General features: G+C 43.6%; 1 protein-coding gene across 1 annotated transcript in view; it reads left to right on the plus strand.

Moving 5' to 3' along the window:
• The window catches only part of RNFT2 (ring finger protein, transmembrane 2), a 26,404-nt gene that overhangs the window by 2,992 nt on the left and 9,389 nt on the right, over positions 1-14,023 (plus strand). Inside the window, exons 2-5 of the mRNA XM_008944925.1 lie at positions 1-289; positions 1,408-1,484; positions 3,509-3,609; positions 6,151-6,304. The exon at positions 1-289 is cut by the window's left edge and continues 211 nt beyond it. Of these exons, the coding sequence (XP_008943173.1) occupies positions 1-289; positions 1,408-1,484; positions 3,509-3,609; positions 6,151-6,304 (621 nt within the window). The remainder of the gene's footprint in view (positions 290-1,407; positions 1,485-3,508; positions 3,610-6,150; positions 6,305-14,023) is intronic.

Raw genomic sequence — 14,023 nt, forward strand, 5'->3', positions numbered from 1 at the left:
TTCATTCAGATGCCAGCCCCCAGGGAGGAAGGGGCCGGTCGAACGGAAGGAGGAGCCCCGTTCCACCACCGGCAGTCCTCCCACTTCCACCACGGCCATCACCGGGGCTCCTCTCTGCTGCACATGGCCGGGGGGGACCGCCACGGGCACGCCGAGGAGGGCGGGGACGAGCAGGCTGGGACTCCAGCCCCGGCTCTCTCAGAGTTAAAAGCTGTCATCGGTTGGCTGCAGAAGGGACTCCCCTTCATCTTGATCCTCCTGGCTAAAGTTTGTTTCCAGCACAAGCTCGGTAAGTGTCTGTCCTTTTTGGATCATGAGTGTGTTAGGGAGGGGTTAGGAAGCCTTTATCGTGCCGTGGTGGACGATAGATTTATCTGTGTGACCGTGTCTAGAGGTAGTCTGGCATGAAGGGGACATCCTCAAATGCATGGGATAATTTGACAAAATCACCCTTCTTTCAGTCTGAGTTGTTTTCATCTCTGTAGGTCGCATCTGTTTCCTATCCTGAGCTATGTGAGACCAGATCTGTTCCTTTCTGTAATCTCTCCATGACGAGAGGCTGAGGATGTCACCAAGGCTTCTTTCCCAGACCTCTCTAGGAGAGATGGGGAGAGCTTACATTAGTGGCTAGGAAAGGCTTCTGTGGAGCACAGGAGGGTTCAGAATGATGAGACACCTGTATAGCTGGAAGGATGGTAGTTGTGAAAGCAAGCCAAACAGCATCAGCACTTCTTACAGCTGAGATCTTCAGAGTTCCCCAAAGAATGTCTATCCAGGTTTCTTCAATGGTACTTGAGTATTTCAGCCTCCCAGTGGTCATGTAAAACTTTTTCATTTAATCTTCTTCTTACTACAGAATTCTCTGTGGCCTGTCTGAGGATCCTTACTCATTCTAGGAGTAGTATACTGAGATTATCATCAGAGGGAAGCCAATAATGCCCAAGTTTAGTCCACTTACAGCTCTGCCAGTATTCCCAAAACCAGGTATTGATTCATGTCTGCAGCATCTTGCTCTTTGAACCTGGTATGATACATGGTTTTGATAGCGTGCCCTGTCCTGCACGAGTTGCTGAACTGCTGATGCAGCACTCGAGTAGATGACAGTGTTACTTGCACAGAGCAGCACTTCTCTTTCAGCACAGAGCCTGATGTTAGGACACAGTGTCTGTGTTGGGCTGGGTGGCAAGTGCTTGCAGCAGTAGCTTCATTTTCACTTAGCTGGAACTGAAACTTGACGTGTGTGCAGACTGCCTTGGTTTAGTCGGGTATAAATTTTTTATTCCCAGCACATCCAGAGTATCGCCTAGTAAATTTTTTTTCTAAGCTTCAGCTGCTGACATCAAATGGGTCAGGACTGAGGGTCCTCCTGCCCAGCCTGCTGTCCTCTGACCATGTCTTTGCCTGCAGGCATCGCCGTGTGCCTGGGGATGGCCAGCACCTTCGCCTACGCCAACTCCACCCTCCGAGAGCAGGTGGCTCTGAAGGTGAGTACAGCCTCTCAGTCTCCTGTGCTCCCAGGCAATATCACTCTTCGTAGACAAAACAGTGTCTATGCTGACCCTTTTGCAATGAAGGCCCTTCAGCAGGGAAGGCTGAAGGTGCTGGCCAGGTCAGAGAAGGGTAGCTAAGCTGGTGAAGGGCCTGGAGCACAAGTCTTGTGAGGAGTGGCTGAGGGACCTGGGGATATTTAGTCTGAAGAGAAGAAGGTTCAGGGGAGACCTTCTTGCTCTCTACAACTACTTGAAAGAACGTAGTGGAGAGGTGGGTGTTGGTCTCTTCTCCCAAGTAACAAGTGGTAGGACAAAAGGAAATGGCCTCAAGTTGCACCAGGGGAGGTTTAGGCTGGAGATTAGGAAAAATTTCTTCCCTGAAGGGGTTGTCAAGACCCAGCCCAGGTTGCCCAGAGCAGCAGTTGAATTGTCATCCCTGGAGGGGTTTCCAAGCCGTGGAGATGTGGTGCTGAGGGACACAGGTTAGTGGGTACCTGGTAGTGCTGGGGCAACAGTTGGATTTGATGATCTTAAAGGTCTCTTCCAACCAAAACAATTCTATGTGCATACTCTAAGAGTATACTCTAAGAGCACTGTGCCATAATCCTCATTTCCTCTTCCTACTTCTCCCCTTGATCCTTTCCCACAGTTTCTGCCCTCCTCTTTTGTGAAAAGGTGGTGTAACAAAGCAGAGAGGAAATGCCAGAGCTGTTGTCACCTGCCTCTGGCCCTGCACTGACTGGCAGTGCAGCTTCAAGCACTTCTCTGTGCCTTGGTTTCCCCTTGGATACAGCAGAGGTGCTGAAACCTATTTCATTAGTTAATGAGGTTTAATTTATCAGCATTTACATAATATTTTGAGATGTTCAGCTGAAGGATTATGTAGCTGTATTGCTTGTTAGTGTCTATATAATGCTCTGTTGATAATGTGCTTAGAATATAAAGAAACCAGCAGATCTTTTTGGGTCTTGTGATCTTCAGTGTCAGCAGAATACTTCACCAGCACTAAAAGCACAAGACTAGAACTGCTTTTTTTTGTAGAAGTTAAATGGGTGACACAAACATATACTTAGATCTGCCAGGAGCAGGAGGATAAATGTGATACAGTGCTGAACAACCAGATAAATTGCACCATCGTGTGATAGATTGCTGTTGCCTTGCACTCTGCTCCTCTGTCTTTCCAGCAGTGTGCCCCTTAATCTGCCTGCTTTAAATCTCAGCCTCACAGCCCTGCCTGTTTAATAGCTACAAAGAGCTCTTTTCTTAATAAATCAGCTCACAAGAAAAATCTGGAGTTTTCCCTCCCAGGAGTAAAATTTACTCTGCAAAATTACACTGGGCCAAGGTCCAGGACAGCTTCTACAGTGCAGCTTCCATCTATAGTGTTCTAAGGCATTTGAAATGGAAAATTTGTACTTCTTTTGACCTTTAATTAGTTCATCAATCCAAATTGCCTGTTCTAGAACCTCCATGCGTTCAGGTAACACTCATGTGGGTTGTGTGTATTGATGGATCATGTGATATTTGATTCAGCTGAGACTTCTTCTGAGTGACTTTGGATCTATTTGTAAAACACCCCTTTGATGAAGTGTCTTTCCAAACAGGTGACACCTCAGAATTTTAGAGAAATTAGAAAATACATGGAGCTGTCTTTTTTTTAATCTGCTTGTCAAACTTCATTTTAAATATCAGGAGAATTTAGACATCCCAAGAAAGATCTCAGCTTTGAAGACTGTTTTGCAGTAAGGCTGTCATTTTCACCAGCACATTTGGATTGATTTCTCTGAAGTGACTTTATTTGACAAAGGTTTGCTGAGTGAGAGCCAATTCTGCTTGTGTTTATGTCTGTCTTTACCTAGCAGCCTATTTCTGAGTCTTAGTCCTATGTAAATAAGCTAACTACTGAACACTTAGTTGCATATTTGTGTCCCCTGAGTTGGTCTTGCATTTTTTAGCAGCCGAAGGCTCAGTGCAACCCTTGAGATTTTGATTTATCTTCTCTGCTTTTCCTTGCTCAGGAGAAGAGATCAGTGTTTGTTGTCTTCTGGATCCTGGCCTTTCTCACTGGAAACACCTTGTACTTGCTTTACACGTTCAGCTCTCAGCAGCTGTACAACAGGTGGGCAGAACTTACACTGTACATGGTGCAAGCAGGTGGTAAGTGCCAGGGAGGAAATGAGGGAAGCCCACTTTTTCCCATGCTTTGGGAGGAAGCATGCCCACTTAAGGTATCTGCTGGCTTTGTTACATCTTTACAATACCTTTCAACAGAGGAAAAGAATGTGGACATCACTTCTACCAGTGGATTAGGCTCCTACCAAGAGATGACATAACAAGGGTCTGAATGAGTCAGGGTGACAATGCATTCCAGTGTTGCTTGGAACACCTACACTTAAAATTTCGTTATGTATGGGAGCAGGGTGGATGATTTTTTTTATAGTGGGACTTCTCAATTTCCATTTTCACTGCTGTGACTGAGCATAAAGAGCAGTTGTTGGAAGCAGATAAAAAAAGCTGACCCACAGATTTTCCTCTTTGTGTAACATTTTCTCTTCAGTCTGTCAAGATTTGAGTGTTACAGGAGATAAACTGGAGATGTAATAGTAGTGGTTTACTTCAGTGTCCTCAGGGATTGAATCTGAGGTAATAAAGACAGTCTCCACTTTCAAATTCTGACCAAAACAGTTCTCAAATACAGAAAAGCTGGTACTCGTGGATTTGGTTCAGTACTATCCTTGCTTATTATTAAGCAGGGATTAAATGCAGATAGGAAGTAAAGCTACAGAACTTAAAGACACGTGTAGAATGAGTAGGAAGGATTTGTAGAATAAGTAGGAAGGAATGGAGCAACATCAAACCTTGTGGAAGTAATTTTGATATTAGTAGCTTGAACCATATGAATTATTTTCCCAATAAAAAGATTATTTGTCCCACTGAAGGGGATGTAGAACTTCAGACTGAAAATACAGTGTGTGCAACATGCATGTACATGTATGTGTGGCTGGATGGCTCATGGGGATGTTTTTTCTGTCATTTAGTCTTCCCACCAATGCTGCCTAGGCAGTGGAAGAATCAAGGGCTGCCCACACCCCTGCCATCCTTTGGAACTGCCTCTAAGGCATTTGGGTTCAATCATTGGAAAGCTGTGTGTGTAGATGCTTCTAGAAGTGGGGAAAGAAGAAAACTTGGATGTGTGGGTCTGAAGGAGAGGTGGCACGTTGTGGGGGGCTTGTGGGAGGGAATGGAAGAGAAGAAACAGGTATGGCAGGAAGGCATGAAAGCATTGAGGAGTGTTTGCACCACGGGGAAACAGCATGTCTCCAAGATAAAAGGTTCAAAGCATGACTGGAACTAGTTGCAAATAAAGGACTTCAGCAAAGTGGAGCCATCCTGCACACTGTTCAGGGGGTGGTTTGTTAGCAGTGCACAGACTGGGCAACAGCTTCACTAAACAGCCCTGTTCCTGGGAGTGTTGTGTGCCTGCTGGGTGTCTGCTGCTTGCAGCATGGAGACCTGTGACTGTTGGCAAGGCAGGCCTGTGGAATTAGCAATAGCTGCTTTGGGTTTGTTTCTTTCCAGCTTATTTTCATTTCCTGATTTATTTACTTTTTACTGGTTTCTAGTGCACGACTAGTAGTAAAGCCTCTGATTTTGTTTCTGTTTTTAGGGTGTAAGTTTACCTGTTGTGCTGTGCCAGTGTTGTGAGTATTTTAAATTCATGTTCAGGCTTTTCATTCTGGGTTGGTTATTTTACTTTTGCTTTTTTTATTTATCTATTTTTGTTAAGTTTTTACTTTCTATCATGAGGCTTTAGTAGGTAAATATTCTGAAGATAAATCCTGGTTGTTCAGTCTGAGTAGGATCCAGTCCTCACTGCTGCTCAGTTTAGTAGCTCCTGCCCATTGCTATATGAAGTTTTGCTATCTTGGACTCCTCTTCTTTAAAGAGCAAATATTCAGCTCAGTCAATAACCTTATGTAATGGGCACTACCTTTTGGAATCTTTGGTTCAGGTAAGAGTTGCTAATTAAGACAGCCCAGCTCTTGTTCTGCTTCAGACAGTGGCAAGCCAGTGTCAGAGTGTGACCCACCTGAAGTGCTGACCTTTCTGCCATGTCTAATACAACTCTTCCTTAGTCACTTTGTTTCACATGCACCAGGAGCTTTAGAGACTGCTGCCCCTGCAGTGGTTCCCCCTGTGGCAAGCAAGGACATAGAGGTTTTGACTTGGCTGTGGCTTTCCCAGGGGATTATAACTGCTGCTGACTTGGACTTCAAAGGAGGAGCTCTTACAATGGGATCTCGTAGAGCAACCCAGTGGACTAAAGGCACTGTCACTGGAGCAAAGGTTCCATTAAGGTGTGAAGTGCAGGTTGTGGAGCTTGCAGTCTCCCCAAACAGATTTTGTACACATCTGGGTCCTGTTTTGTGATAGTGGGCAAGCCTGCTGACTTCAGTAGAAATGGTCAAGAACACAAAAAGTCACAAGGCCTGGAGGAACCACGGGACTAGTTGCATGTCTTCTCCTGCTGCCCTTAAGAACTTCACTGGAGGTCAGTGGAGTTTCTAGGCTTTCTCTAGCCAGCAGTGGATACAGCTGGTGTTAAGAAGCTTAAGTGAGGTTCTGCTCATTGGTATTTGAGCCTTGTCATGCCTTTCAGCCTAATATTTCTGAAACCCAACCTGGAGAGGCTGGACTTCTTTGACCTGATGTGGATTGTGGGGATTGCAGACTTTGTGCTGAAGTACCTCACCATTGCACTGAAATGCCTGGTTGTTGCCTTGCCCAAGATCATCCTGGCTGTCAAGTCAAAGGTAAGAGTCTCTTTTCTTCTTGCAATACAGGTGTTTGTCTTTGATAATCTGATATCTGTACAAGGTGTTTGTAGTGTGAAATATAGATGGAAGAATAAAAATAATAAAATCTCTGATAAAACCTCAGCAGAAAGTCACGTGGGTTTGGGGGTTTGAGCCATTGCAGACCTGGGCAAGGGTTTGGTGATATTAGTGAGTCATTAAAGCCCAGGGGAAGAAGTAAGCATTGCTTGAGAAGGAATAGGTACTAGCAGCAATAAAACTGCTTTTCTGGTTGACTACAGAGATTACTCAGAAAACATGAACACGACTTAGAGTGAAAATAGGTATTTCTGAAGCACAAATCTCTTAATTTAATGGAAAGAAATAACAAGTATTGGTCTCTGGCTTTCCACTTGGAGCAAAGTATTATTACATTGAATAACACTGATGCCACAAAAGGAAACACCAATTCTAACCATGGGTGAAGAGGTATTTTAACTGTCAACATATTTAAAAGTTTATAAAGTCATACATAGACTAGGCCTAACTTCTGAAACTTTCTCACCCATTCTCTTGGGATAGCTTTTCATATTTTTTTTTACTCTTACAGACCTGTCGTGCTGCCCCTTCCTCCATGTCGTAGGGTCTCCATGTCAGCAGCCAACCTAGTGCTGTGTGTTATTTGCATTCAGGAAAGAAACTTTCTGGCAGCTGTTGGGATGAAAGGCACTGCAGAGATGCAAGATATTATCATTAATTGCTGGAAGTCTCAGGCAGGGCACTTAAGGGGATATCTAAACTGGGAATAGTTTTGCTTACAAATGACATGGGTGGCAGGGGATTTGAGCAGTTTGTTCCTGCACAGCAGGGCTATTTGAGATGGTTATTAATTTATTTCTGGCAATTGTCCAGCTTTTTTTTTTTTTCCCCCTCTTATTATTATTATTTTATTTTGGGAGATTAATGTGCTAGGTCAGAGCGTAATCCAGCCTGGGGAGGGAGGGAAAAGTGATATGAATAGTCTTCCCAAGATAAATTGCAGTGTTGGAAAAGGTTCACAGCCTTTGCTTGCTTGTCTGAGAGCTATCCCAAGTACTCATTAATCCTTGTCGGGAGAGAAGAAAGAGAAGGGGTCTTTATTTGCAGCTACAGTGGGAGGTTGGTAAGATCACATCTGTCAAGGGCCTATAATGACTCAGAGCACAGATGCTTCATTTTTAATACCTTTTTCTGGATAGCAATATTTCTCACTTTAAATCCCTTTTTGTCTTAGGATGTTGTTGATAGTCCCACTGTCCCTTGACATCTGAGACTGCTGTTACCTACTGCTATGGATCTGGATTTATTTTTATCCCCCTCTTTACACTGCATCCATTAAGCCAACCAGGGATTAGATCTGGTGTAACAAATTAAGCAAGATCAAACTGAGATGGGAGAGCTCCAAGAGAACCCCAGGATGCCATAGAAATTGTAATTGGTAACCACATTGCTGAGCTCTTTCTCTGAGCCTGGTGATCCAGCCTAACTCTACAGGTCAGCACAATGCTACATGGGTTATTTCTCAGATGAGTTTCTTTTCAGTCTAAGCTCTTTCTGAGTTAGAACATTTCTATTGCACTTCAGGCATATTAACTTTGACTAAATTCTTATCAAGTTGTTTGCTATCTGCTATCTTAATACTTGCCAGATACAGTTATTCTCTTCCTACCCATGTGCCTGTAGTAATGTTTCTGCTTGAAGATAAGTGTAGGAACTTCTGGTGGCTCTCTCTTAGTGGTAGCAGATAGCAAGCTGCTGAAGAAATAGGAATTAAATTCACAGAGCAGAGCTAGAAGATATACCAGCAGAAAAGTGTATCTTGAAGAGAACTAGTCAGAGCAGCAGGCTCTGGCTGCCTGTAACACAGGGCCTGAAGTGGAGAGTGCTGCCCTGCCAGGTGTAGAGTTCAGCACAACTGTGCATGGGTAGAGGTTTTTCATCTTGAGCTTCCTTGCAGTACTTCTTGCTGACAGTCAGTAATAGATGATGAAACTTGCCCATGAATGGGCTATAAGGGACTTTGATCATTCTGCACTCAACCTCTGAGCAGGCTCTTGAGATTTTCCTTGTTTTGGAAGTTCAAAGGCACTTCCAAAGCTAGTCTGGCTTTTCATGCTGCTCCTTGAGATTCTAGTCTTCTCTGAATAGGAGGTGGTTTTCACTGATGCTTGCATAGCCTTTCTAATACAAGGCATCTCCTCTGAATGTCCTTCTTTTAAGTCTCCTACCTCTCTGTATCCATTATGATTGGAACAAGATAGATTCTTTTCTTTCTTTTACACATCAAAGTCTTCATATCTCCCCCCAGTCTTCTCTGCTGACTGAAGAACACCAGGTTGTTGAGTCTTTTCTCAGAGATCATTCATTCCAGGTCAATCATACTATTCTCCTCTAGACTGCTGTCAGTCCCCCCATTTTCCAGACCATTTCTCCAGCCTGTCAAGAGGAGTTTGCATTATAACCCTTTCCACCTATAGCCTTTCCAAGTTTAGTGTCAGCTGCATGTTTGAACAGCCTACTCTGCTCCATTGAGATCACTAATGAAAACTGTAATTAGTACTAAACTCTGCTTACCTCAGGTGCATCTTTTCATTTTGATAGCAAACACATCAAAAATCTGGGCTAGAGCACTCAGTTCTCCCAAGCTAAAGCACCTGGGTCATGTGTTCCCAGTACAGCCCCATCACAGCAAGGGCAAACATTTGGTTTAAGATGACATCAAGAACTATCTTGGATTTCTGGCATCAGTTTACTCTTTAACTGAGAAAAAAGCAAATTAATAGGCAGAAAACAAACTTTCTCTTTGCAATCAGAGTACAGAGGGCTGTAAACATGATCATGAGTGCTTGAAATGTGAAGCATGAGGACTGCTATATTGCCAGGATACAACTAGCCAGAGTTCTCCAAGGTTGAATAAATTGGAAATGGAGTAGCTCTGCAAGTAACCCCTCCAAAGAATGAGGGAAGGTTGAAGATTTGACAAAATAATCCCAGACTTTCCCAGGTTCCAAGCCAGCCTGGAAAACGAAGGTGCCAAAAGAGACTGGGAGACTGCAGTCAGGCTGGAGAGCAGGGAAAGAAGAGCTTGTGACTGGGATTGAAAAGCAGACAACAGAAGGTAACCCCAACACAAGACTCCAATCTCAGCCCTCTGTGGTGGGTGGGAGAAGGGAGATACCTGTGGCTAAAGATGCCCCTTCCTCCCCTGAGCTGTGACAGGCACATCAAGCTGCATACAAGTTCTAATAGCAGCTGGGCTCATAATGTCTTTGGAAGGGGGGCTTGGCTCCTACCCTGACATGCTGAAGGCTCTCCATTAAAAAAGGCAAATAAGATCATTTGGTTCAATATAAAATGAATTAAAGTAAATTAAACTGCAGGAGCCATGTGGCCTGCAGAAGCCTCCATTGTTGTACACACATCAATGGCAGCTTTTCATTTTCACTGCTAAGGAATGACAGCTTGAGGGGGGTGGAATTAAAAATAAGGAAATAAATAATAAAAAGAGACAGTTGCCAAAGATTCCATTTAGGAAATCCCAGGTGTCTGTGAGTCTCCCATCCCCTCCTCATGCTGATCTAAGCTGGTGTCCTGGAGAATGGAGTGAAGTGGGGGGGAAGAAAACCAATCCCAAGGAACTGTAAAGCTGGTCTCCCAGATTCTTTCATATACATCCCTATATCTCTCAGGGAAAAAGATACCAAGGATACTCTTTTTCCCAGAGGAAAGAAAGGCTCTGGGTAAGAATTCCTTGCATGCTCAATAAAGATGTGCAGCCAAGTTTAAAAAAGGCTGGACTTCCTTAAGATTGCAGATCCAGAAGGAAAACACTAACTTTTGTTTGCTGAAAGCATAGCATAAAATTACTATTGAATAAATGCTCATCAGTTTTGCTTGAAAGATGGATCCAGACATTGCAAATGAGGTTTCTTGTAGGAAGACTGGCATCACTCCTGTGAAGGTTTTTCCTTATGCTTTTGAAGTAGAGTCAGTGGCAAGTGTACAGATCCTAGTCCATGCTAACACTGTAGACTCCTCGCCGTGTCTTTGAAGATATTTGCTTGGTGGGTTTTTTTGGTGTGCTTTTTTTTTTTTTAAGTCTGTTTGGATCAGATCTGGTTGGAAGCATCTTGGCCTGGGTGTGGGGCAGCTATTCTTCATAGTTTTGCAGTTGGACTTTGGCCCAGATTCCTTTCTCAGGTGCATATCAGGTTTCCCAGTATAGATGGTTACAGCTCTGCCATGTAAACTGGCAGATGAAACTTTCCATATTCCCTCTGAAGCTGCACCTTGGATGCGGAAGGAATATCAGAATGTCTTTTGCCCAAAGTGGTATGATTTGGATCATTCAGCTGAAGTGAAGTATCTGAAGTCCATGCATGACAGTGTCAGCTGATCTGTGGGAACCCTGCATTCTGTGTCCCTGAAGCTCGTAAAACTTGGCTGTGAGTAGCCCCAGTGCTCTGCTGTGTTCCAGTGGGGCATGAGTATGTCCACAGTTACTCTGGTTATCACATCACTACCTGTTGCTGTCTGGGCACATATTGTTATATGCCTATAATTAAACAGTTATTGTAAGGAAAACAAGCAGTTACCTCATAAAGATTAGAGCTGTTCTGCAGCCTGCCTTGTGTCAGAGCTCGGCTCTGTGGGATATCATGGTCCAAAACTCTGGTGCCCAGACTTTCTCACTGGGCAGACTGACTCTGAGGCCACAGCCTCTTCCCAAAGAGGTCACATTAGGGGAGAATGTGCCAGCAAGCAGCTATGTTAATTGATGGTGATGGCAGCAGCCTTCTAACATCCCTACAGTCTCTTTTGTCATGGGACCAGATATTTATCAGTCACTTAACATGGAGTTTGTATACATTTTTTTTTCATCCGGAGAAAAACAAGATCTCTTGGAGCATTTGTGTCCTCCAGATGCTGATCAAAGACTATGGAAGCATTCAAACAAGCACTGGAGGCAGGCACATAAATGTGTTACAAAAAAACTATCCAGGTGAAGATCTTCCTGTTCCTTGTCTGTGTTCTCTTGTACTGTGTAACATGCAAGTTAGTCCTGATCTTCTCTAGTAGTGTGGCTGAAGTGGTATTTCCAGATAGGTGATAGCTTATCCTCTAATCAGCCACTCCTTGATGATCTTGGATGCTGTTTAGGTGAACTCACACAGAAGTAGAGTCGCTCATCTTGAACACAGTCTGGGCTTTGATGCTCTAAAGCCACAGGAACGATGTCATGGCTGTGCAAAGACTTTTCCCTGTTGCAGCCTGGGACATCACGTCTGTCCTAGGGTCAGAAGCATGGAGTTTTTTACTTAGTCTTTTTTAGAACTGAAACATAAGACTTGGTAGTGAGGAACTGGGACCCTCTTCTGTCCCTTACCCTAACACACAACGAAAGTCACTGCCACTAAGCTTCTTAAAGGAATCATTGCTCTTAGATACCTTCCAAGTTTAACTTTCCAGTTGAAAATATCCAAGGTGTGTCTTTCAGAAGTGCTGTGCACTAACTAAAGAAGAAAAAAAAAATCCTCTAATTTCCCCCTCTTGTTCCACTTTGGAACTACTCCTCATTAGCCTTGCATGGATTTTCACCAGCATCCTCTGTGCCTCAACCATGTTCACTGCTCCTAACCAATGCTGGCAGGATGACCTGAAATCTCAGCAGAACCTGCTCTCCTCTGATCCAAACTGCCAGCAGGTCTCACAGTTGTTTTTTTCCTAGCATCTTCCTGTTTGAGAATATGTCCTAATGCTGCTGGCAACAGAACAAGTGAGACTTGGAACTTCCCTTGAGTGCTAATCACAACTTACAGTTGCCTCATTGCAACTTCTCTCACTTCCATCCCATGTTAATTCTGCTGTGGAGAGCCTGAGCCTGCCTTTGTTTGCTTCCGTGCGGGCACACAAGCACACTTACACACAGCCGTATGGCAAAACAGACCTTGGAGTCAGTACTTGGGCTACGTGGGAGTTAGCATTGCTTCTACAGCTGTATTTTGCCCCCTTTGGTATGTATAGATGGCAATTCAATTTTTAATTATCGGATTCCACATCACTTTTGTGTAGAACCTCTTCCACCCATCACCAGCGTGTCCTGTGCCCCACAGATGAAGCAAGTTGAGGTATTGAAAGAAGCTGGAAAGTGCACAAAGAGAAGATGGGGAGAAGAATAATGTTCTACAAGTTAAATGCTACACTGGAGAATTAAATTCCATCCTTTATTTGCCAAATAATTCCTATGTGACTCCAGAAAAGTCACAGCTGCAAACTGAAGTCAGTGGTTTAGCTTTTAATGGTAATGTGATCTAGAAAATTAAGTGCTTTATAAAAAGTTTAACTCCAGACATCTCAGCTTGGACACCAAAACAACCTTACCTTAACCTTTCCATACCTCAAGTTTTTGTTTAGAAAAGGCAGAGAATAGCTGTCCCTTGTGTCAGCCAGCAATGTGAAAATAAGAGGGTTTTTAACATCTCTTACTCTAGTGGTGATGTCATAGAGACTGAAGAGATTCTAGTCATTTGCTGCCCTGAGTCGAGCTCGAATGGCATGAAATGATAGGGTGCAGATCTGCCATCAAGTAACAAGGATATGACACAATATTAAAATTATGTGTTTAATGAGTGCCACTCACCCTCTGTAAAAAATTGGCTGTTCACATCATTATAGACTGTATAATTCTGCACATACAGTAGGAAATTAACAATTGTTTAAAAATCTTCAATCCTGTTCTTTCAAAATATGTGCTTGATTTAAAGCATAAAAATGGTGTTCTGTGCAGTGAAGGAGGGAGAGGAAAACTGAGGGTTGTACAGGAGTCATTGGCAGTTTTTAATGAAGCATTCTGGAGGAAAAAAAAAACACAAAAATACAGGTTTCACCCTGTGGTATCACAAGGCTCATCAGCAGAGCTGCTATAATTAGATGCACAGCACAGACCTCTGCCACTTGTGCTAATGAAGTGTTTGATAACAGTGGTATTAGACTGTCAGCCTGTACAGCAACTGGCCCTACAGAGGAAGCAGGGTGAGCAGCATGCTGATTTTTTGGTCAGACTGACTCCAACTTGTTGCAAGGGCTTGATGAGAGCAGGATTTTTTCCTGGGATCTCACTCTGCCCTGACCAGGAGCTGTAATTTTAGGTAAGATCCTGTTTAATCTCCACTGCCCAGCAACATAGATACACTTGCTCCTGCACAGTCCAGTCATACACTGATATGAGATAAAAATAGTGATTTTTGTTGGACTTAGAGAGCTGTTCAATCTCCACAGACAGTATGCAAGAGAAGATTCCCAAATTTATATGGTGGTCTCCTTGCAAGTCAGGCCTTGCCTTATTTCAAGCTGCTGTTCTAAGTCAGATGCCCAGGAGAAATAAATGTTTTTGTGCTTAATAACACACCGTTCTTCCTAGTCTTGATGAGAACTAGCTGATGTTTTCAGACAAAACACAGCTTGAGACAAAAACTTGGCCTTGAAAACTTCAACCTAGGTAGCCAAGATATAACAAAACCAAAAAGCAGAAGACAAAAATATATTGAGAGTGCTCACAAGGGACGGGTGCTGTCTGTAGGAGGTTGCTGCTATCAGAAGGCCAAATTCTGCTGCTGAAAGAGGAACAACCCTTGTTTTCTAGGCTTCTGGCTCAGAAGGAAGACCCCGTTCCTGCTGCAGCCCTTTGTAGAATTCCTG

Source organism: Merops nubicus, unplaced genomic scaffold (assembly GCF_000691845.1).
Source record: "Merops nubicus isolate BGI_N331 unplaced genomic scaffold, ASM69184v1 scaffold33037, whole genome shotgun sequence".
Taxonomy (NCBI): domain Eukaryota; kingdom Metazoa; phylum Chordata; class Aves; order Coraciiformes; family Meropidae; genus Merops; species Merops nubicus.